Source organism: Passer montanus, unplaced genomic scaffold, assembly GCF_014805655.1.
Source record: "Passer montanus isolate IOZ18808 unplaced genomic scaffold, ASM1480565v1 scaffold10, whole genome shotgun sequence".
Taxonomy (NCBI): Eukaryota; Metazoa; Chordata; class Aves; order Passeriformes; family Passeridae; genus Passer; species Passer montanus.
This window is the reverse complement of record NW_024356505.1, coordinates 5,136,918-5,163,308: the sequence shown is the minus strand read 5'-3', so window position 1 is coordinate 5,163,308 and position 26,391 is coordinate 5,136,918. Positions and strand designations below refer to the sequence as shown.

The 26,391-nt window shown below is 35.4% G+C and overlaps 1 protein-coding gene across 1 annotated transcript in view; it reads right to left on the bottom strand.

Moving 5' to 3' along the window:
• Positions 1-26,391, bottom strand: part of NEK10 (NIMA related kinase 10) — an 82,118-nt gene that overhangs the window by 2,847 nt on the left and 52,880 nt on the right. Inside the window, 6 exon segments of the mRNA XM_039713660.1 lie at positions 1,150-1,266; positions 4,385-4,485; positions 7,393-7,430; positions 8,935-8,983; positions 16,148-16,232; positions 16,299-16,481. Coding sequence (XP_039569594.1) covers positions 1,150-1,266; positions 4,385-4,485; positions 7,393-7,430; positions 8,935-8,983; positions 16,148-16,232; positions 16,299-16,481 — 573 coding nt within the window.

Genomic DNA, 26,391 nt, shown 5'->3' with positions numbered 1-26,391 from the left:
AAGTACAGGAATTGTTTAATGTAAATCACAACTTGATTTACAGGACAGCATGAAACTGCTAGCTCAGAAAGAAGCATCTTTAGCTACCTTTCTAATGCACTACCAATGTGCCACCTTCCAGGAAGTTTTAGCACCTCATGTTAATTGTTACAAAAGCAAAGGAAGGATCCAGCATTTGGGATCAGTCTGTTTCATGGCAAACAATGACACAGAACATTCCATAATTCAGTGGAAGTAGGTGACATTCCATAATTCAGTGGAAGTAGGTGATAATCAAATTAAGTTACAGAGGGAGAATTATGTGAATGATAATAAGTCACCTTAGTCATCAGATTTTAGGTACAATAATAAATCTAATAACTACTTTATCATCAATTCATAAATGAAATATCTTAGCTTCATTCTCCCACAGTACACAGATGCCAAGGAAGTAAAGTTCAAATCTTTTGCTGATTGCAATCCTCTCAGGAGAATCTAAAGGAAAATTTAGAAATTCTGATATTAGTCCTTAGATCTTTCTCTGTTGGAAAGCATCCAGCATGTCACTGGAAAACATGCAAGAATGCTTTTTCAGTCAGGCCATTCTTATGACTGTGCAGTACTTTTAAACTGATGACATTACAACGTTGCTGACACACTGTGCAACAGCAGGACAAGGTATGTTATATTCAAGGTACTCTGGGATGCTGCTCTCTTAAGATTAATGGTTTAAGTAGGAATACAGTCCAAAATATGAAAAATGTTAAGGAACTATTAACAAATCAAGTAGAGCTTGCATAAATTAAGATCTTATATAATCTCTAGTTACGTTGCCTCTCCTCTTGTCTTTTTGAGCTCTGATGAGATGAAATCTGGTTTTGTGTCTTAGAAGCTAGCAGGTCCTTTCCATTTACAGAAAGAGTTCTAATGACAAGATACAAAATTAAAACCAACCTGCAAAACTTCACACTTAAGGAGACTCCATATTTTCCAAATATAGGATAGTTTGAGAATATTTCAAAGATTTCCTTTTGAAAATGGACTCTTTTATTTTTGTGATATTAATATCAACAGAATGATTGAATGGAAAGAGAGACAAACTTGACCACAAGTAGTAAATGGTGATTTTTTTTTTTTTTTTATTTCTGATTTTGACCACAAGTAGTAAATGGTGATTTTTTTGATTTCTGATTACAGTTTACAAGGATTGTTCTGCTGGCTGAAAAGGGACTTCTTGAATCTCTCAATGATTCTGCTTTTCAAGTTGCATTGCACAACTGGATGAAGCTACATGAAACAAAGAAATACACTTTCACCATTCAGTTACACCTGCCATAAAAATGATCCATTCAGAAGTGCCATTACTGAGAAATGTAGCTACCCTGCAAAAAGAAACATGGGTGTCTAATGGCATGTGATAAACAAGAGTACAACACTTGATTTAATTGCACATTATAATAAGGCTCCTTTGTTTGCCTGTTCTGTTAGGCTTAGCTTGCCATGTAACTCAGCTCCTCTAGTCTTGAAACTAAACATCATTATTAGCCTAACACTGGTAATACCAGATTTGCCTCCCTGATCAAAGTGCTAGTATTTGGGACATTTTTCTACAGAGGAAGCACATAGAACATTACACTAGATTTCATGTTGGCTATAATGAATCACTCCATCTGAAATTAATAAAGAAAATTAGACCTTCATTGAACATCCATAGAATGGCTTCAATGGCCTCTTTTAAGGTCCTTATGGGTCTTAATACAATTCAGAGCACCCCTTTTGCTCTAAGCTTCCTGAGGGATGTAATTTACCTTTCACTTGTTTAGAAAGCACAACTGATTTTATATTCTTTTTCTTCCTGTATCCTTTTGGTTGAAAAAGAACACATCCTTCATCTATATTTACAAAAAAACCCCAAAAACTCAAAAAACCCACAAATAATGTACTTAAAGTCTTCAATAAAGACTTTAAAATAATTTTTCCTTTAAAATAATTTTTACATTCCAACAGCAAATGTACAGTTTCAGCTGTTGGTAACTGCAATGACATCAACCCAGTCTGACAATAATTCTATGGCATGTTATTACCCTTTTGAATTTATCTTCTGTGTTGTGTCTGCATAGTTGCTTATACCTGCAGACACTGTTTGAAAAACGATGATTTTCTACCATTTATAATCATTTCATTGATGTAAATTCATGATGTACCACTCAACTGAATTCAGGAAGCTTTTTGACTTAGGGAGGGGTTGACCACTAATGATCCACGTTCAAGCACTGCCATAGCAGACATTATAGAGACATTTATCCCACTGGAACAAATTCCTGCTCTTAGACAGCTATAAATCCAGAATGGTTTTATTGGCCTCACAGGAGTCCTGATTTGCTCTGACAAAGCAGGGATCAAAGTCACATGCTAAGCACAAAAGACTTCTCCAGTCAGCTGCTGGCATGCAGAGATTTTTTTTTTCTTACAGACAGATACTACTCTTTTCCCATGCAGATAAGGCTTTACACATGTGCTTTAAGTCAGAAGTTGAATGTTCCTTAGCCTATGAGAGAGTAAAAAAAAATGATGCCTTAGGAAAGGCTGACAACATATTCTATGGATTACATAGCACTATAAGGCTTTACACATGTGCTTTAAGTCAGAAGTTGAATGTTCCTTAGCCTATGAGAGAGTAAAAAAAAAATGATGCCTTAGGAAAGGCTAACAACATATTCTATGGATTACATACCACCGCAGTGTGCAGTCAATGTACCATGGGGATACTGGGATATTCTGAAGCAGAAATGGTAAAGAACAAGTCCAGTGCTTGAAAAACTTGGAGTTGCCTCAGGCATTAGTGTTCAATTTTAGCTTTTATTTTAATGAAATCAGTTGTCAGATCAGTTAAAAAATAAAATAAAAAAAGGCCAAGGATTTACATAATGCTTTTTAAAAAGCTTTCCCTTACATTGTTTTCCAGAGATCATTCTGATTCTTGTTCCCATGGAAACAGGGAAGGCTGCTGGCAGCCAAGAACTAACAGGCAAGAACTCTTCCTTGCAAACTTCAGTTTAGAACTGTCAGCTGGAATATGTAAGAGTTTGAGAAAACAGCTATGTATTATAAAAAATACTTGACCTTAGATTTGTAAAAACATAAACAAGTGCAAGGGAGGCATCTGGAACATAGAAACAAGTACAGGTATGGATTCTGGTTTCTCTGAAATCAGAGAAAAGCTGTTGCTACTGCTTCAGTGGTCAATTCTGAGTCAGTTTTTGAGTTGCTGAAAGTTCTCAGATCTTGAGCATCTGCACTAGAATAATTCATATTAATTAGTAAGCCACTTGAGAAAACCTTCTTCAACAGAGAGATACGCTCACTAATGAGCACCTTGGACATGCTCCTAAAATACCATGTAAAAACTGAATTGCCTCATTTCTGCTGATAGGAGAAGGATATAATTTCCAATTATTTTAAATAATGTTTGTTTCCTTTGTCTCTGATAATTTAATTATTGTATTACCTGTTTTAATAAGCTTGAGAACTAATAAGAAAAAAAAAAACCAAAAGAGAGACATGTAAAGCACACCAAGTTCAGTTATGTTATTGTGTTCTGAACAAAACCAAACAAATTTGGCTGCTCAATCTCAAAAGCCCTGAGGTGATAAACATCACATCCCAAATGTAAACACTTCATTTTGGAAAATAAAAAGCTATTTACTTAACAATAGCAAATTTTTCAAATAGCTGCATGGTAGCCATCTTTCTGCAGAATAAAGAGGTTCCAATCACATTTTTAGGTGAGAATTCAAGGCAACTTTTGTATCAGCTCAGCTCCATTTTTGTTTTGGAATCAACATGAAATAACCTCAACTCTCTCTAACTATGTAACAGATTAACTTAGTTTTGAAACAAGTCTTAAATTTGAAAAATATCTGACATTTCAAAATAGTTAACATATTCAGGATTTCATCTATTGCACTACAAATCCGAAGATAGTATTACTATGTACTGATAATTAAAATACAATTTCAAAGTTATTTCAAGACTATTACTACAGAGAAAAGCATTTTATTAACTCTCCAGGTCAGTATATGATATTGTCACCTTAAGTATTCATATAGCTGGTATGACAGAATGTTGTAAAAATACTTTACTGTACAATCAATTTTTCTGAGGTGAGCTACAGCTTTTTTTTTCTTCATATGACTCAATTATTGCCATCCTCCACATACTAATATTCAAAGTTAGTCTTTATTTTAATGATATATTTTTAAAGCATCCTGCCATCTGCAAAAATGTCAAGTTCTGTTGTTTTTAAAGAACAGTAACTAAATTAGCAGCACTTTGCAGTAACATCATTTTGACAACAGCAAATGACTAAAAAGTACAGAATGTCAGAAGCAACAGTAATGCATACTTGAGTGCTCAAGATAATTTTGTGCAGCTGAACAAGAATCTGCTGAACAGGGTCACTGATCTGATGCACCTTCCTTTGTGATACAGCAATTCCTGCCAACGCTGTAGATAGCAAGAGTGAAATCAGGAGGGCAGCTCATTTTGTTGCCTTAGCACATTAACAGCATACAATGTTTAAAACTTGTAAATGTAAATACCAAGTTGAAATGCTTGACTTGTTTTCCTAATAATGCTGGGAACAAAAAAAAGGATAATCTAAAACGTTAAAAATTTAGACAATGTAGGTGACAATTTAGACAATGTGTTTCAAAAGAAAATCGCTTCCTCTGAATCACTAAATTACTCCATGAGAAGCAGTATTAATGTACCTCAACAACTGTTAAAATTTTGTCACATTTATTCAAAAGGATAAATATATGACAAACATAATTTTATTAACTGATTTTTTTTACTAGACTAACACAATATATTTTTAATGTATTTTGATGTTATTGAATTTATTTTCATTCTACCCTAAACATTATAATAATATATCTGACATAGATTATTTCAATGAGGTAAATCCATTGTTTAGGATTTTTAATCTTGTTTATTAAAGTCATACACATTGTCAGGCCCAGAGATTAAATAAAAGTTTATCAGCAGACTTCCACTATAAAACACTTAGTACATTACAAAAGAACATTAGTTCACAAAATAATCACCAAGTTGACCATTACACCTCGGAGTTAAGTGAAGAGCTTTGGCCAAAGTACTGAACTTCAGCCAGCAGCCCTGTACCTCTCCTAAATACAATTTTCTCTAAACCACACTTCAGAGACTAATTTAGATATTCTAACATTTACTCTCACAGAAACACCCTGAGGATCATCAAGTCTTATGTATAAATTTACAACCACAGAATTTTTTTTTTTTCTCGATGTGATCTTATGTCAAGATTAAAAATTCTACTGAGAGGGTGATGAAATCCAAATACCAACATTAACTAGTCCACAACAGAACTATTACCACTTTTTTACAGATAAATTTCTGTGCTAGCTACGTTAATAAGAAGAAAGATATTCAAAATTATTAGTGTCTAAAATCATCCAGATCTAAACTATGCTCTCACAGAAATAAAGCAATACAGATAAACATCCTTCTCTACCACAGGGAGACACATTTCTAGTAGGATCAAGAAGACAACAACACTGATATTGCTGGGGTTTTTTTGTTGCACTGCCTTTTGGCAGATCTCTTGAGAAAGCCAAGTGAAATTCAGTTTGACATATTTTTCCCTAAGTCTTCTCTTAATAATCAGTAAGAGGAGAAGAAGTTTTGCACTTCCTCTGAGTCACTTAAAGAAGAATTTATTTACATTGGTTCTGCTCAAGGTGACAGTGGAGGCCATGCTATAATAATCCAAAATATATGCTACCAGAAGAACAATTTTGATTTACTTCTTTTTGCTTCATTTTCTCATCTCTACCAACTGTTTTAATACTGTTATATTCAAGGCCCAAAAGAACCCAGTGTGGTCTTGACATTGTAGCCTTAAAATCTTCAGTTATGTTAAGGACACTCATAAAGCCTTTACTTCTTTGACATGTTCCCTTTCTCACTGCTCCCTATTCTGTGGTATTTGTCTCCTCTTTTCCTGTCAATGGCTTGTATTACAAACCAAAAGTAAATCAATCAGGGACTTTCTTTTTGTAGGTTTTAATTTATTTTTTTCTGAATAGAAATATGTTTAGAATGACAACAGCAAACAGCAAAGACCAAGAAGTATATAATTTGGATTTCTCTGTTATTCAACTTATGTAGCTTTTTCTCTTTTCTATTATGCCAGCAACAATATGACTTAAAAGTCTAGGAGGACCAGATTTAATGTCTACTTGTAGTATCTGTGTCCTTCAAAGACTTTAGGAGTTCCCACAAAGTCCATACACTCCAGACCACTCCAAGTTCCTTGTTTGGTTGGTTTGGTTTTTTTTAAATACAGAAGTACAGCATTATTTGGAAGATGAGGGTTCATGTGTGAATAGGCTGCTGAAGACTTGACCAATGCTTTTAAGACTTTTATCCAAAAGGAAAACATCACTTGCAAAAGATAATGGATTTACTCAATTTACTCACAGAACTGAAAATATCAACAAAGGCTAAAGTATTTTTCTGTAGATCATTATAGCTTGCAGGCATTATGTTTAAACTGAGTTGTTATTATTATATGGTACCCTTTAGCAAACAGCACTGAAACTACAGAAGGTTGAGATCAAATTTGGATTTGTACTCTATAACTGAAATTCTTAATACAGTTTTTATATTAAAAGCTGTACAATAGAACTTAGTACAGACAAAAAGCACTTTTTAATGGAGATCAATATCTTAACTGATCAAAATAATTTTATTTCAGATATTATTTAACTCAGACAATATGCATTCTGAAATCACAGCTTCACAGGGTGTGAAGCTTCTCAGTAAAAGGAACAGTACTTCAAATGGAAAATTTGCTTCATCAATCATGATGCATAAATACATGATAATTTGCAAGGGCTGTATGAAATATTCATTTTACAGGAGAATTTCCCATTTCATTCTGCAGAAGTTTAGCTGGGATAATGACAATTAATATGAGATCTTACTGATTCACTATTGGAATTCATACTTTTAAGAAGTACCTTAATGATACTTCAGATAACATATTTATATGTAAAATGTAATTATCTCTTTTTCTAACATTTAAAAATACAATTATAAATAAAACCATGATGTTTCATATTGCAAAGAGCTACAACTTGTAGACTATGAAACTGCCATCTCATCATGAACAAACACTTGATTTTCTTAGTGTGGGAACCATGGGTGAGTGAAGGTACTCTTAAAAACAGATCAATAGCAAATAAAGAGGAAGAAATAAAAGAGAAAACATTCTATATGCAACAAGAGAATAATGTAATCATGTTCAAAAACTTGAAAATTGTTAGGTTTAATTTAAGTCAAAGTTTGAATTTCTTGCAAGTACAAAATTACCTGCTCACAGTCTTGATCCAGAACCGCCAACATAATCCATCGTTATTAAAAAAAAAGTTTTAACTGTGTTTGGCATCAACAATTGTAGAGAAAATATCAGTATTCCCTGACTCCTTCTCATGTTTCCTCTAAAGGAAATCTGTCCACATTCACTAGTTTACAACTGTGCATTTTTAAAGGCTGGTTTACTATGCATGTCCAAAATAGAATGCCTTTTACTAAATAAATGTTTCTTTCCTTGGTCAGTACAAGTGGGGAAAAAATTGGTATTACAACACCAGGATCGCAATATCTCAATGTCAGAAATAGAGGTCTACATGTTTCAGTGCTAGATCCTTCTCTAACCTCTGGACAAATACTTTCCCAGCCTGCAGATTTCACTAGCTGAGATAAGCAATAACAAATGGGCACAGACACCAGGGAACTGAAAGAACAAACACGATGTCCTGATGGATGGCAGCCGCGATAGCCCAAGTACAGCAAGAATTTTTATCTATTTTTGTGGCAGTAGGGAAAACCACAGTTTCAAGGAGTAGTTACAAATTAAGACAAGGAAATAGTTTAGCTGATGATTATGTGAGGGGTAGAGATTTGTATAGCAGTGAATTTCTACAAAGAGAAAGAAAATGTACCTTCTTCAACACTCAAGCATGGGGAGGCTGCAACAGAACTGCAAGCACGGGGAGGACTGCAAAAGATGTAAGGTTAGGAAGGGATAAATGGCAGAGTGGATGGTGTCATGCTAAGAGCCATTCTGAAAGCAAAAATAAAATATTGCACCTGACTAAGACAGGTTCTGTGGAGAAACACAGGAAAAGATCAATGCTGTCATTATAAATACTTACCTGGCTAAGTCAAAGGTAAAATAAAAAAATTGTTGGGGAGGTAGATGCAGCCAAGAGTGATTTTGAGAGTCTTTTTTCCAGATATGGAAAAAAAGCAGGAATGAAGAAACAATTAACAGCATTTCTGAATAAGGGTGGTGCCAAAGTGATTGGAAAAAATAATGGTTAAGAATGTGTTTGATGCATTACTAAAGAAACAGAAGAAAAAGGAGGATCTTTAGAAGAGGGGTGGTATGACATATTCTGCTTCTGTTTGTTTCCTTTTTGAAGAAATGAGGCCTCCAAAATGCAAGAAATGGGTGTTTATGAAAGACCAGAGGAGTTCAAAGGGACAAGATACTACTCTGCACTACTACAACATACTCTAAACTATCAAATACACAAGCACCATTTTCTATGGAAAAAAATCTGTTTAAAAATATAAAACCAGAATTTGGATAATCAGCTGATGCCAGTTTAGGTTTCAGTAGCAAGGTCCATTGTTAAAACTATTTTTCATGTAAAGCTTTTGTGTGCAAACACCCTCTAACAATATCCTCAAGCAGAATTAGTGTCCTAGGCTGAGGTAAAATGAAGCCGTAAAGATAGCCAAGGATGTGTTTCACAAGGAACTTGAGGAACTGTTCCACTGTGAAATAATCAACTGGAATTGATAGCAGCAATGATCAATTACATTTAAATCATAAATTACAACTACCTTATCTGAGGCTGTCTTTCAGAAGCACTAAAACTTTGTTTAGTTATACCTGAAACAAACAGCATTAAACAAACTCCAAACCCCCACTTGACTATCAAGTTGCTGTTTGATGTATCAAAAATTTGCTTGCATTGTAACAAAAATCTCAGCCTGACAGAGAATTTTAATAAATTATGTCAGAAAATTGTTACAGAAAGTAACAACATAGGCTGACTAGATGTCCACAGAATATGTACATGGATATGCATTAAATCGTTACAGTTACTGCTAGCACTATAGCCACAACATTGTCTCTAGTTTGGATAAAGAGATGGAATATTTGCCCATGTTCTTAGAGGTTCACTAGATATTTACTGCCACCATTCCATTAGGTGGCTATCCATATGCAATAACACATGCATTTCTTCTTCTTAAATAATCCTACTGAAGCCAAGACCTTGAAGACAGCAGTATGACCAGTTATTGGGCCAACATCTAATCAGCAATAAAACTGAATGTAAACACTGAAATCATTTATTGCATACTGCTAAAAATGTGTAGAAGGAAAGCTAATGTTTGATGACATCTATTATTCATGCGCTTGGAAAGCATTGTCTTAAAGCAAATATTAGTCTTAAGCATTTGTCTTAAATCATTCCTGTAAAACCATTCTTTTGATGGTAATTTGGATGGTAATTTGAGACCACCCTGGTATCTCATTTTCATTGAGTGTATGTTTAATGAAAAGATAATTCTAACTGAAAGTCTGAGTAGCAAGATTAGGATATTCTTATCATTTTTCCATACAATTAATGTATTTTAATACAAGGTCTGCATCTTTGTCTACATAAGATCTTTTTCCCACACTAGTAACATCATAAACATTATCACTAAACAAGAACAGAGGCACGTAATCACTGAAAGAGCAGATAAGAAAAAAAATTTATGTCAAACTTAAACTAGTTTTCCCATTGTTGGTCTTGTTACAGCAGTAATATTAGTTCTTGAACAACTGTAGAGCAAACATATTTTTCAGAGTCTTAGGTCTTTTCATGTTCAAACATACTTTTGTGTTGGACTCTGAAATATTTTTCCTACTTTTCTGAGATCCTCTAAATTTAAAAAAAAAAAAATCTGAAGGAGGCTTTCATCTGTCAAACTGAATTCACTTTAAAACCAAAAGAAATTATACATCTTTAGGCCAAATCCATCTCCCTTAAAAGGAGACACAGAGACAGAGAGAGAATGAAAGAAACAACATTTTAATCTTTGCTGATACTTTGCTTAGCAAAACAGACACCACAATTTTGTAGTAGCTAGCACAAAAGACTATTTGATAAGAGTAGATAAACTACATAAGAGCAAATAAACTAGGCCCTCATAGAGGCAAAAGTTCTTCAATTAACTTTGTTAATGAGACAGAAAAATAGAAAAAGAGACTGCCCACGGCCTAGAAAGTGAAGGAAATGAAAAATATTATTGTGCCTATTCAAAGAACAGTTATTTACCTGGTTAGGATGTAGACACAATAACATAAATACAAAAGTAGAAGCTCTGAGTGAATGTGAGTCATGTTGCTTGGGGTAAGGATTTTGAGTTGCAACCTCAGACACTCTGTCACAACAAATACTATAATATATTGTGTGAATGTATGCAAGAAAATCTGTAATTAAAACCACTTGGCTAGAAAGCTAAAACTGAACACAGATGTTTGCTATAATTTTATAAAAAACATCCCCCCTTTTCAAGTATTTCTATACAAAATTTGGTTTGAAATATTTCACCCTTTGGCTGTTTCAAATAAATGGTCTCTTATCAGTAAAGGGTTCGTATCCAAATTTGTTTGATCAGTTTGATGACTCACCACATTTGACTTGCTAATCTGCCATCTTATGAGTGTATTTACAAGTGCATGATATTTCACACCAAAGAGTCTGTCTCACCACTGACAGTACACAGCAGAGATGCAATATTTTCTGATTCATATGCTAAATTTAGGAAAATACTTATTAATGCTAAAAAACAAAACACCAAAGATGATGAACATCACTAAACAACAGCAAACACCCTTCAGGCCTATATTTATTGCTTATTATTATGCTAGAGACCCACTGAGCAGCTAGACCTGAGAGAGGAATCTCATTATGTTACTCACTATGAGAACACAGGAAAATACTTTACTTAATAACTAAACACAAGGAGACTCAAACACGTAAAAATCATTGTAACAAACGCACTCTTGAGTGTACTCACACATTCAAGGAACACTAATGACTTTATTCATAATCCCTAGTCTTCTGTGTATGAGTTATGCTAATCATTCCAAGCCAGTCAGGGAGTAAGAAACAGCACAGATGTGCAGGCAAGTTAACTCACATAAGTCATGGGGCACATAGTGTGTCCTGATGTTCAGCTCAGGGTTTCCTGGCCCATATTTCCTTTTACCATAGCTACTCCTTTGACATGGATAGGAAGAACAGGGCAATATGTTCTGTTCAAACGCTGCAAGAGGGCATTTTTCAGCTCAAGACAATCTCAAGGAAAATTAAATACAAAGCCTCCATCTCTTTCTTGTTTTGTGCCCACTCTTGTTACAATGTGAAAGACATGCAAAAGCCAAAGCTTTTAATTCTCATCAGCCTCCCTGTTCTGAATAGCTCTATGCAGATTCCCTAAGGACATTTAAAAAAGTATCAAATGAGGCATAAATAATTTCTCTGATGGCTACTTTGGTCTTTAGCAGCTGATGTAATTAGAGCAACTTCTAAGACTTTAACTTCTTAACATGCATCAACATCAGTAAAAGTCATACAAATACATTTAATATGAAGTTTAGTGTACTGCTCTTGCAGGCACCTAAACAGGCAATTGCAAGGAAAGAGCTGGTAACATGATATGAGATCAGAAAAACCTGAGAAGATAGTAACTTTTGCTTTGGCTTTAACTTTCACATCAAGGGTATTTTAAAAAACAAAGCCTCTGAAAACCTTTCCAAGTTTGATCAGACCGGCAGGAAAATGGAATTAAGATTTTGCATTAACAGAGAACTTCAGTACATCTCCTTGAATGAAATGGAAGCAGAGTGGTTTTTTGAATGACAGCTCAACAATCTTTTCAGGATTAAGGTGAAATTACCTTTATTTATTCGAAATACTCTTGGTAAGCTGCCCTTCAAATCACTATACACTGGAATGGACAATCTCAACCAGGTTAATTAAGCTGTTTCGCAGAGCAAAAAACTACATTTTTTTCTTGCTAGCAGTTTTCCATGTGCAGCAACAGAAGTTAACATAAACATACTTCACACTTAACTCAGGCATCATATAGGAAAACCAGGTCTTGGCTGATGTCTTCAACACAATCCCATTAGCCTGAGGTCTCAAGAGAAATCTGCATCTCAGACAAATGAAGAAAAGCAAGGCTACAAAACACTAAGGCCACCGAAGTTCTTCACAGACAGCTCATTGTGCAAATTCTAGGTTTCTTGGTACAGTAATAATTTTCAAGAAATTCCCTGAACTTTTTCCTCACAATCTGAAAACCACATATAGCAGACATCAGACAATCTTATTCAAAAAACTTACCAAACCATCTAGTCATTTTATCTAAAGAAGAAATGTCTTTTCAAGTCACCAAATTCATCAAATACAACTGGTCTGAATTAAACAAACAAACAAACAAACAAAAAAAAAACTTAATCTCTATAACCACAGAACTTACAAGAGATAAGGTAGTTGTCTGCAATATAGCCCAAATTACAGGCTCCAGAAAACAAATGACATTACAGAATGGGGGCTTATTTCATAATGTGTTTCTCATTATCCTCAAAAGTAGTTAAATTTGGAGTTAAGTGATGACCTAAACTCATTACCTAAGTGATGAGCCAAATCACTTGCTACATAAAACACCGAGTTCCTATTTTGAGAGTATCCTAGTTCTAGAAATCCCCAATTATTCAACTGGATATGAGCATTATCTGCACAAGACTCAATTCCTGTCACTGTGTAAACGAGTTGCATTTCTCAAAGAAAGTTATAGGAGACCCTTTTAGAGTTACATCACTAGAATATTAGTTCAGGCACATCTGTGGTGTCTTCATTACACAGTAACTTTGACTACTATTAGTGGAAAGGAATCCTGAATGTCAGTGTCTTTGCCTATTGGTCACAAGATATACAAGTGCAGAGATTCCTCCAAATCGTGGAAGCATAAATGAAATTATGAAGTAAGAGAAAAACTTTTAAACAAGATACAGCTGCACAACAGGACTGTGTTTTGAGACTTCCTAATCTCTTGAAAAGGCTGAGCAATTCTGAAAAGAATCTATTGCATGCTACCACTATATTGGGAGGAAGGTTAGGAGTACATAAAGTCTTAGACCAGCATTTTCTAATAGCAGGTTTTTACACAGAATTGTCTTTCAATGTATTTAGGACACTGTCCTGGTTGTGATGAAAATGAACATGATTAAGGGAAACAAAAACTAATGTCCAAAAGAGCATTCCCGGATAAAAAGTAAATTTTTCCACTCTCACCCAACTGACACACCAGCTCTACTAGACTACCATAGTAGTCTAGTAGACATATCACATCTATTCCTGCTGTTTGGTTTTACCAACAGAAGTCAAGGTATAGTTACACTGTAAACCAAATGCAAGTAAAAACCCTTTAACATGACTAAGCTAAGGTAAAGTTGGGAACCTTGTAATTTTAAACTAAGAAAAAAAGTGCAACTAATAAACTGTTACCAACCCATCATTCTTCACAGCTTTTTGATTCAGTATGTCCGTATCCTCTGTCAATCTTCATAATTTGAAATTATAATTACTTCAGAAAAAGAAAAATGCATCTGTCACTGCTCCCTCTATGCTTCTGAAATGTGCAGAATCTTGTTCCTGTAGGATTAATCATTTCAAGTACCAGGAGCAACTATTTCAGAATCTATACACCCTGCACTTGGCAATCTTGTTGAAGGAGCTGGTCTTGTAGAAATACATTGTCTATAAATTCTATACTAAGAAGAATAATCCTTTTTTAAAGCATAATTGAAAAACACTGACTATGCAAAGTCATTAAAAATATTATGACAATATGGGACTATAAAAAAGCTTCCCCCTATTACATTGACAAATCCATACCAGCTTCTGTGCTACTGAACAGCTCAGCATATCACACCTTTTTGCAAAACACCACCCTAGTTTCAAATTAGAATGATCACGTTTTCTCTGAGAATGATGTGATAACAGCACGATTAGACAAATCCTTTCACGACCCTCATCAATATACCTGAAACTAAAACTCTCAACTTCATGTTAGCAATTTCCAGTTTAGCTAGATCAAAGTTGGCCACATTTTCCCCTGTAATGCTGACATGCTTGACAAAACCATGGCGGATAATTCAAACTCTGTTAGCCACTTACTATTGATGAATAAAACTTTTCTCAAGCAATACCCAATTATCCTGGATTTTTTTAAAGTTATCTTTTCTTTACCCCTGAAAAGTAGAAACATTTTCCAGCATTAATTACAACTGATCTATAACACTGACTTCAACATGAAGTAGAAACTACAGCTGATGAAAGAATGTAAGACTACAGAGTTATTTTCCTGAAAAAAGCAATCCTGAAGTATCTATATAAAAATTAGACTCTATGCAAGGAGAAAAATTGATGGCTTCTAGAAATGCTGATTAAAGCTACTGGGACTGATAAGAACTGATGGGATCTTTCCACATAAAGCATTTAATCAAAACTATGGCAATGTGACATGGTAATATTCAAATATTAGGAAAAGCTGATATTTTGTTAATGTCGAAATCTTAACAAAGAAAAATTAACTACAAGGAAATCATTACCACTAATGCTTTGGGTGTGGTGTGTTACAAACTACAGAAAGGCTTCAAATTTCTGTGCACAATGCTGAACTAGCCCACAAAGAATTACATTCCTGTGAGACACACAATGTGTTATTCTTCAGTATGAACACGGAACAGAACTTTGTCCCTGGAAGCTGCTTTTTCTCAAGGGCTTCATTCTATGCAGCCCCTTCCCACAGTTATTCAAGGCTTCTCTCTATCCTGCAGCCTTCTCCTCTGACTCTCTTAGCACAATAAAGTGGCCATAAAAAAGTGCTTGCTAAAATTATTATTTTTTAAGAAAACTTTGACAATAATCTCAGGGCTGGCTAACCACAGGTCCTCCAGCCTTCAGAATGGCAGGCTATCCAGTTACAATTAGCAAATCATTTTAATGGATTTTAAGCAGAATTACCAAGTCATTATTTGCCCTGCATTAATGGCTTCAGCAGAAAGAGGTCATCAGACTACTTCAAAAGAGCTTTTCAGTACCTGGGCCAAAATATGAAATAAAATCTAGCTACCAAAGAGGATTGCAAACAAATAATGTTATTCTAGGTTTTTTGAAGCCTGGGACGTTTGCAGCAATAATGTTTTCTAATCTTCAGAAAACTACATTCCCTTTACCTTTTAAAAGTATGTCTAAATCATCCCCATATTTTATTAATGTAAATCTTAAATTTTGCTTAGCTCTAACACCCATCTCTTTTTTTTTTTTTTCTAGTATAAAATTCACTTTGATTTCACTAATCAGAATCCCACCGCATTTAATAGGTAGGTCATGGTAGCTCACAATCTAGCAAGTAAACTCATAGTGTTTAGTGCTAGGGTTTTTTGAGTTGATTTTATTAAAATTTTCAAATTGAAATATAATCCCAAAAAAGTGTTACTTAAGATAACACCCAACACAGCTGGTGTTTTCCAATTTGATTACCATAAATAACTGTAAGCAGAATTAATGCTGTGTTTTGTCACATAATTCTGTCCTAATTAAAATCTTCACATTCCTTCAGTTCCATTCAGTTAATTCTTCCAGACAGCTAAAGCTTGCCTCTTTCAACTTTCTTCTTCACACTCTTCCATCTGTTTCTTATCAATATTAGTCATCTTATGTTTAAATTAAAAACCACCTTCTTGCTCAAGAAGCCAAATAACATTCCAGTGTTCATAGTTGCTACTGCAAAATATGGGGACAAGCTACACAAAGTCCTGGTGGTACCAAGTGTATGAAACTGGACATGGCTGTCACAGAGGCACAGTGATTTTCTTAGGTAACAGACTGTGAACTTAGGACAAATAATGAAATACCCTCATACATTGGACTAAAAAACTGCTTTACTGTCAGAAAGTTGTGTACATTTCATTCTTAAAGAATCTTACCAATAGCTGACTCTTCCAAATTACTTGAACTGGAGCTGGTTGAATTGTCCACTGTGTCTATCTCATTGTCATTCAGAGAAAATACCTGCATATACAAATGAAAACAAAGAAGCTTCTAACTCACCTCTGAACACATGAGAGCACCTGATGCTTCTTTTGCTGATGTCTACCTTTCTCCATCCTCTACCAGGATTGCTTCATATGTTCTTTCCTCATATCTTCCATGTGCAGACTGACAACTGTCCCCTGGAAGGTCAGTATTTTCTGAAAATTCACTTTTGCAACTGGCTGCTCCACTGCTGCTAAAATGCAGACTCAACTTCTCATCATTTTTCTGACAAGAAAGAACAAAAGGGCAATGTTAGATATTGTCCTTTTCCAACATTCACTAGAAAATCCAAAAACTGAAGTGTCACTTGTGCATACACACATAAAACTAGACTTAGCTGTTAGTGCAGGACTGCACAGTACCTCGTTCAGTTACTGATTCTAAATTTAGAGCAAGACTTTCAAACTCTTAAACTAAATAATTTCTTTCTTCTTGATGGCAGCCTTTTCATAACAAGCACTGAAAATAAGAAAAACAAAACAAATGACAGAGCAGAAGCAAATACTGAACAAAAGAAAAATAACAGACTGGACAAATGTAGTAGGTTGCCAGGGACAAGCACTGGTAGATTTGCTCTTTTCCATCTTCGATAATAAAGAGCAGCCCAGTTCTGGTTAAATAGAACCTGTGTAACAGTCAAGATGGTAGTAAAATTTGAAGACAAATGTAGTAGGTTGCCAGGGACAAGCACTGGTAGATTTGCTCTCTTCCATCTTAGATAACAAACAGCAGCCCAGTTCTGGATAAATAAACAGTCAAGATGGTAGTAAAATGTGAACTTGAAATGATGTTGTGGTTTGACACTGCCCCAGTGCCAGGCACCCACAAGAGTTGCTCGCCCACCCTCCCCTGTCACAGCTGGGCAAAGGAGGAGCAAGGGAAAAAAAAGTTAACGAAGGCTTCATGAGTGAGATAAGGACTGGGAGAAATATTTCAAGGGCAAATCAGGCCCAACTTTAGGTGTAAAGTGAAGTTTATTACTAACAGGATCAGAGGAGGATAATGAGAAGTAAAATAAGCCCTTAAAACATCATTTCCCCCCAGCCCCTCCCTCCTTCCCACCAACACAGCAGGAAGAGAGGGTGTGGGAGTTTTGGTCAGTTCATCACTGAAATTGTCTTCTGCTGCGCCGGGAGGTGTCCTTTCCCTGGTGTTCCTCCCACTGGAGACAGGGCTCTGTGAACTTCTCCAGCATGGGCCCACTCTCATGAGCAGCAGCCAAACCACACCTGCTGCAACCTGAGTCCCTCCCATGGGCAGAGAGTCCCCCCAACACTGCTGTGACACAGGTTTCTCTTTCCATGAGGTGCAGTTCTCCAAGGACAGGCTGCTCAGCCTAGAAGCAAGGCTCCTCTCTCTCCACCAGGTCTTCCACTGGATCACAGCCTCTTCCAGGTATCCACCCACTCCCCCATGGGCTGTGGGTGGATCTCTGCATCCCCCATGGATCCCCATGGGCTGCAGGGGCACAGCTGCTTCACCATGGTCATAATCAGGGCCTGCAGAGGAATTTTGGCTCAGGCACCTGGAGCCCCTCCTCCCCTCCTTCTCCAGGACCTTGGTGTCTACATGCTGTTCCCCTTATGTGTTCTCACCTCCTCCTCTCTCTGACTACAAACAAAACCCATAACTTCGTTTTGATTTTCTTTTTAAATATGTCATCACAGAGTTACCAGCCTCTCTCAGTGGCCCAGCTTTGGCCAGCATCATGTCCATCTTCACAGCCATTGGCCATTGGCTCTGCTGGACATGATGAAAGCTTCCAGCAGCTTCCCACAGGATCCATCGTTGTGGCCCCCCTGCTACCTGAAACTGGGCTGTGCCAAACCAATACACATGTGATGCCAGAGAGACACAGAGGCTGAAATGACCAAATGCTACTGGTATTATCAAAGAAGAGCTACTAAAATCAAATCATGGAATACAAATTATTTTCTTGAAACATTTAAGTGCCGCATCTTGTTTGTTATTTGATGCATATAAAATTCTGCCCCTGCTGCTGTCAATGTTTATAGTTTTACTGGAATGAATAGAAATTCCTAGTCCCTGCTATTGCTTCTATTTTAATGCAACATATTTTGAAGGAAGACTTTTTATGCTCTCCTATTGCTCCAAATCTTCATATATTATTTCTGTTATTTCTGTTGTGTGTAAATAAATTCATGTTTCTTTTTACTCCATCTTGTCAAAGTAAAGCATGACAAAGGAGGACAGAAATTATACAAATATATCAGATTAAACAAATTAGTATCTTCAGTATTAATTTCAGAAGATTATACATTCCTAAATACTTATATTCTATAAATATTCTCCATATTCTATATATTCTATATATACCGAGTCTGCATAAGACAAATTGTTCTGTATGTAAGACAACATTTTTTCAAAGTTTTTCCCATGAAGTATTTTGACTTTATTAGGACACAACAGAGTGAATGCACTAGAAACTTTCTCCTCAGAAACTTCACTGCTTCCCTGAGCATTGACCATACATACCACTGCCTACATAATGATCTGCTTCAACTACCTCCCTATGCTTTGTTCTAGTCCTAAATCTATAACCAAGAGATGGCTCATTAAGGTTTTCTCTTTAAATTCAGGTGGAAAAAGGTCATTTTATACTTCAGTACTGGACTGAGGTTATGTCCAAAATGCCACAATAGCAGTGACTGCAGTGTAGCACAGCATGAAAACCACAAATGATGACGCTCAAACTGACTTGGAGAGCACTCCAGTTCTGGCACACATGAATACACTTCTTGTGCCCTGAACAGTCAGTGCAGTTACTGAAGAGAACCAGTTCACCTGCTCCACATCAAAGGAATCAAAGCAAAGACAGAGAAGGATCAAACTGCATGCACATTTCAAACTTAAATCTCCTTTCAACATTTTCAGTATTGAACCTTAAGCTCAAAAGACTCATTGTTAACAATAACTTGTAAATCAGGCAGAGCTGAGGGGGGGCAAAAAGAGGAAAAATACAGCTGATACCAACTGGTGCCAGAGCTCAAAAGACTCATTGTTAACAATAACTTGTAAATCAGGCAGAGCTGAGAGGGGGCAAAAAGATGAAAAAGCTGATACCAACTGGTGCCAGTTCTCACTGTCCATTAAGAAAGGAAACCTGTTTGGAATCTCTGAATGGAATTGCATAGACCACAGCCTGAAAATAATGGACAGACCTACTACAGAAACTCTTAAAATATCAGTGGAACATATCCTAGTTAAAGTAGTTATCTAAACTGTAAAGCTATAACCTGTCTAGAAAAAATCTGGCCCATTTACATAGCACTTGAATATAGAAAACTATAGTATTTTCTTACTAATCTGAGAATAATAAATAAATTTGCTGTGACATACCTTACTCCACCTAGAAAATACCTAATAATTTTAAAAAGTGATATTATGTACTGCTTTCTCTCTTTTTAGTAGGACACTGGCTGATTTAGAAGAGCAAAAGTACCCTGACTAGAAGAGGATGGGATGCAAGTTCAATGTCACTTTTGCTCATGATAGCAGAGGCACCATAATGACCTACATAAGGATATAAGTTTATAAAGAACATCATTTTTTTGTAAGTTCATGGAGAAAAGTGTACTCCAATACATTGAAATTACCATTTTCATATGCCTTGAAGTCTCAGAGAGACTTCTTTCAGACAAGAAGAAAGACAGATGCTTATCTGTCTATGAAACTGGAATATTCAAAATATTCCAAACATTGAAAAAGGAATTAGGTTGATATTTATTCATTTGAACTGTGCTCACACATACAGTTGATTCCAGAGTCCAGTATTTTACCAATCTCTCTGGAGGCTCCATCAGTTGATACAGTTTATTTCCACATTCTTCTTATAACTAGTGCCTCAGTTTTCCCATTCATCAGATTAATTGTTGAAACAAATTCTGCCTTCATGTACAAAAAGTACAGTTAGAAAGGAAAGCTAAGGGTAAAAGTCCCCCACAAAATAATGTTCAAATGATGAACCAATTAACATTTTTTTCCAGCATTCATCTACTGTTATTACTGAGCAAAAGCATCTCTGGAAATTTGTATCCCAGCCATGAAGAAAACCTGTCTTCATTCAGATCCTGTATACTTGCACTGTCTGTCTCTTCATTGGCAACTACCAACACTGTAAAATCTAGATATACTTTGTTTTTGGAAAAGTGAAACCCGAATTGTTGGTTTTGTCTTCCAAAGGGAATCTAAAAGTTGTTAGAGAAAAAAAAAAGTCAGGTTGAAATAAAATAAAGATACTGAACTTTTATTTAGCTCTGTTTTGTTATACTGCTGTCCAAAAGAATTAACTTTTCTGTCTTCATGAAATATAGAACTCTCTAGCGGCATTTGCAAAATGCATTTAAATTATCTTTTTTATTAGAGACATTTACAATTACAGCATTATGCTAGTCAGTTGAATTTCTATTAAAAAAAAAGACCAAACTACAACCTATTTCCACTGGTAAACTACCAATAAAAAAGTAATATATAACATGAAATTGGCAGGGAAAAAGACAGGCTAAATCAATATATCTTGTGCAGTAAGATGGTAACAGCTCCTGTGCATTAGGAACAAGAAGTAAATGTTACATATGTGGGTTTTAGCAAGGTTTTTGACAATGTTTTTCATAAGGTCCTAGAAGAAAGCTAGGAAGTGTGAGCTAGACAAAATCACGATCAGTTGGCTGAATAATTGACCATAAAAACTACTCAACTTGGTAACTGCTTTGAGTGTTGGCTAAACTGAAAATGGGTAGCAAGCACAATTTATCAGGCTCCTTTTTGACCTTGTTCCAAAAGCACTCAATGTTGTCACTGAATTACAGTGATAATCTGCATAATGGACAGACAAAGCACCTATTAAAGGTGCCCGGGCTGCGATACATTCACATCATACATCATATTGCAGCATATACATCATACACAGAATGTGTCAATGAAAGTGACAGCTGGTGTCAAAGAAAGTTTTCAGAAACTGGACAAACTAAAAGAAGTGATGAAGTTTAAGTAGGGAAAATGCAAAGTTCTGTGAGCAAGAAGAAACAACCACACAACTGCACAGACTAGAGAAGGACTGGTGACAGAAGCTCTGCAGCAAAAGACATGTGGATTTTGTTGGATCAGAAACAGAATATGATGTTCTGGCAATACCATGCTGTATGGAAAAGGTAGACATCATACTGGGATATATAAAAAAAATAATCATTCTGAGAATTTGCATATTCTTTCTGCTTGGTACCAAGAAGATTCTAAGTTGGAGTAATTAGGTCCAATTTTGAACACTACACTTTAAATCACTACTTCTTAAATCATGTTCTGTAGACCTCTGATCCTCATTTCTTTCCTTCTCTCTTTCCACATTTTTTATTATTCAGCTCAAATAAAATTTAAGAAAAACCATACATAACTTTTACATATTTCCACTATGAGGAGGAAATTTTCAGTAATTAAGTGTTTAACTATTGCATCTATCTGGGATCCTACAGAGAGAAATATGTGTTCATATTTCATTGTGTAACAGGTTTGAATGCACACAGCAGACAGCTTTTGGGAATATTCTAGACTAAGTGCTATGAGAGCCCTTATATGACATTTAAGATTGGGTCTGAAAATTTCAAGCACCATATGCATCCCATACGTGCACAGATATACATCAATCTAATGTCTCCTGGAAACCAGACATACATGAAGTATAAACCCTTTCAAGCAAAGACCAAAATTTTCTGCAAGCATCAGACTAAACGCAGATGTTATCTTCATATGGGAAAAAAAAAAGACTCAATCAGACATATGATTGCTGACTGCAAAGACAGTTTTTGCATTTCCGCTGTTTCCAAACTGTTTCTATAATATGACATTTTTAAGACTCACTGGTCAAATACCTGTCAGGAGTGACAGGTAACTCTAAGGCTTGGAAATGGACAAGATGGTCTTTGACAACTCTTCCTCCCTTACATTCTGCAATTCTATTAAGAAGCTTTGATGCACTAACAAATTAAACATTTAGCAACTCTTAAAAAAATTATACCTTCAAAACAGTTATTGTATTGTCACTTTATTCTCCAAACTTAAATAGTATAAATGTAAAAAGGATCTTTCCTATTTGTCACACCATTTTTAAAATTTAGACATAAATTCTAGTACCTGCTACATAAATAGCAGAAAATAATGGTGTCACAATGGACTGAAAGGTAGAAGAATAAGAAAACAATTTGTGGCATGCTAAGTCTTCATGACATTCCTGAGTCCTCACTCATTTCAAAAGGGATATGTATGCAGCAGCGCACAGTCATGATCATCCACATTTTTATTTTATAAAAATTTAACAAATTTTAGTGATTTTTAAATTAATATTCTATATTGACTATATTTCTGAAATATTAATAACCTGTTGCATGCTAAGTGTTTTAAATCCAAGCATACTCATTGTTTTAACCAACACCAAAACTACTGCTGCACACACATGGTTTTAAGAAAGAAAGTCTTTTAAGCACTGAATGGCACAAAACCTATTTCTAAACACAAAGGAAATTAAAATGAACATTAATCCAATCTTTATGTCTTTTTCTGAGTTAACAAAAAAACTTGATTAATTCAAATCGAATTGCTAATTGAGTACTACTTTGTAATGCATGTGGTGATGCTTAGAAACTAACACAATTATTAGCACAACAATTGCCAGCAGAGCAGAACTGAATTTGGACATGGGGGAAATGACTGGGTGAAAAACCAGTTAAATTATGTTGTGTTTCTTGGTCCTTCACATAGCTATGATCCTCAAAAATACAAAATACAATCAACTCATAATCATCCAGATGTGGACCATGAAGGTTTAGGTCACAGATAAAGGTCAGGACACTGCATCAGGTATTTCAGGTTTGGTCAGGTTCTTTAGTTTAAGTTTAGTCATTTGCATTTTGAAAACAACTACACTGTTCTCTTTACTCTTTTCAGCCAACAAATAGTTGAACAGCCTCTGCAGGAGAGATAGGCAGACATTCCTAGCATAGGCTGTAGCCAAGCTGCCTGCAAGAGGAATAATCAGAGCTTGTTTTCTAGCAGCAGCAACCTTGTTCAGTAGCACAGCACCTTGATGCCTACAGACATGAGAGGGCCAGTGTTCACCTGCAGCTAAAAATCCTATCTAGATGGAAGATGCCTTGCTGTGGTCTATATGCCATGCTCTCCAGCATGCTGGGTTAGGGAAAGACCACTTCAAGCGTGAAAACAGGAAAATGCAGAGAGCAGCCTTGCTAATGGGCATTCTCATGGATTTGAACACTAGGATAAAGCACTCAGCTAAGGGCAATCTAAATGAACTAGCTCAGACCAAGCACTGTTAATGAATTCTGACTCCCTATTAGCCCAAGCTAACATGGAATAGGGAGACACTCCATAGATCAGAAAAAAAATGCTGGACCTTTTTTTCCTGTTATCTAAGCATCATCATCCCCATTGCTCTGAGTAACTGTGAATTGATCTGAATACATGGATTCGCACATATTAATTTTAAAATGAAATGGGTATTCTAGGGACATCATTGATACAAAAATGAAAATAAGCTTAAATTCCCAAAGAACACAGAGAGGCATAGAGAAAGAATGTGACAGAATATATATGCCTTATGCACAGATCAGAACTACAGAAACTGAGAAAAGGAAGTTGTTCTCACCATCCAGGTAATCTACCACGTGTGCCCATTTTTAATATATTTTCAGAGTAGTAAAAGGTACAAATGGCTCATATATTGTAATATATTTCTAGCTGATGGACTCCAGTTATAAAACTTACACTTTCCTCTACCACATTCAAAAGATAGGACTGAACAGAATATTCATCATTCTATATTGTTTTAGGTATATGAATATTTTACATTAAAAATGTGGCAATGAGAGAAAAGGTTAAAACCTTTTAGGATATCTACAGTAAATGAAACAATAATGGATGATGCCCATGAAACACATGTTTCCAAAGTAACAAAAGTGACTTATTTTCACTGCTTTCTAAACAGACAAAATACATTTTTCAAATCTATATACTTCAAAAAGCAATCAAATTATTGTTTGGCGATACATGCATCTCTTCAAAGGAAAATATTAGACAATTCATTCGTTAGATCAACTACTCTTTTGAGACTTGCCTTGGAACACAGAAAATTCAAATTTGCTACTGGTTTGTTTGGTGACTTTACACCTCTTCCAACCCAGAGGATGAAAATATAATATTGATCACCTTGAAATGAAAGGTGCAACGTGCATTATTAATGTTAATAAGAAAGAATCATTGCCATTATTCTTAATTAGTTTGGGTCTTCTGTAGCATGTATTATGTCAGCAACCTTAACCTTTCTGAACTGAACACACAAACTCTATTAAATACCTGCCACCCCTATATCTGTTTCTGTTTTAACATAAAAAGTTTCTGTGGAAAACTAGGAAATATAAGAATTTGTGTGGGGAGCTGATGATGATTCTTGTACTGGGATTATTTTCAAGCATGGTTTGTATGCTATACTTACCACACAAGGTAACTAACTGTACTTCGTCTCTACTGACCTGCCTTCCAACTGCCTATTTACCAGCTACCAAACTGTAGTTTAAAACTAGTTATAAAACAAATTCCACTCTGGCTCCAAAAGATCTCTGTTCTTCAGTTCCATATACAAGGACAGAGAGTACAGTCCTTATTTCAGAAACATTCACAATAGAACACAACTGGGATGAAAAAGGAGGCCACAAGTACATTTCAGTAGAGAAAGTATATAAGCTAGCTAGCTTCAACAAAACATTGAACTACATGGCAAAAACACCAAATTCTCTGACACCATGGAAAAATGACAAATTACTTGGGTGTGGACTTGCTGGGGCCTTGACTAAGATGAATTAGGCTGTCTACATCTCACAGAGCTTTCATTTCAGGAGCAGCTGCTTAAAATTCGTCCAAGCACTTTTAGTCAGAACATTGCCCTTTTTTTTATTTTTCAAAAGGCAAACTTTTCAGCAATAATTATTCTCCTTATTAGAAATCCTTCTACTTTATAAAGTTTTCCTAAATACCAGGAAGAAAGAAACAACATGGCTCCTTCTGATTCAAAGCCCTGTAACATGCCTCTGAAATTTCAAAGATCCTAGCCTGATTTATTCTTATTTACAACATTTGCAAAATTAGGTCTCAATACTAAGCCATATTCCCCTCCACTTCTTCAGTGTTCCGGATCTTTGTCAGAATCTCTTGCTCTTTTAATTGCATAATAAAATATCAGTTGGAACTAGAACTGCAGTGTTTCCTCCTTGAGAAACTAGCCATTATTGCCTAAAATACACAGGCAGTTTTGTAGATAGGTGTATTTTCCAAGTATTTATACAAAACACAAGTATTCTAACTTCTATGTAAAACTATCCATTCTATCATATCTCACAAATATCTGGGTAGGGCATTCTTTTCTCAAAGACACAATGACTCCATCAAAATCCCAAATCTAGCATCTTTATAGCACTTTTTTTTTCTGCAAATTTCATCACAGTTGTGCAAGAGAATGACTATACCAAGATACAAAAGATAATGGCATACAACAAGCTTCCCAATCTTTAGGTTAAGAAAATTTAAATTAAAAACACATGGGGAAAGTTGCTTATAGTGTTTTAAGTTACAAATCCTACTCTGTTATCTTTCTTTCAAACCAATACCTCTTACATTTTAAAAGGCAGTGATTTGTTACAGTTTGCTGGTAGGTTTTGGCATTCTTTTTACCGGAAAAAAATGGTGTAATATAAATAATGACCTTAGACTGATAGGTCAAAAAACTCCCGGAAAAATATTAACTATTGATACAAGTTACTTGTTTTTGGAAGGTGAAGACTAGGATGTTTGGGGCCAGATATTCTAGAAAACCTTTTTCCTATGCAGAGGTTCTTTGTACAAGCTACCAAGCCCTGATAAAAGGAATCCAAGAGATACAATATCTGAACAGACAAGAGTGGCTGTGTAAATTATAACTTTTTATTGGAATTATCATATCAATTTTCAAAGAGCAGTTTTGCTACACAAAAACATTGCCCATGTATTTTTAAATAAATTCTCTGAGATCATATATGATATGTAAACTACTGATGTTCTTCATGAAGGATGCTTA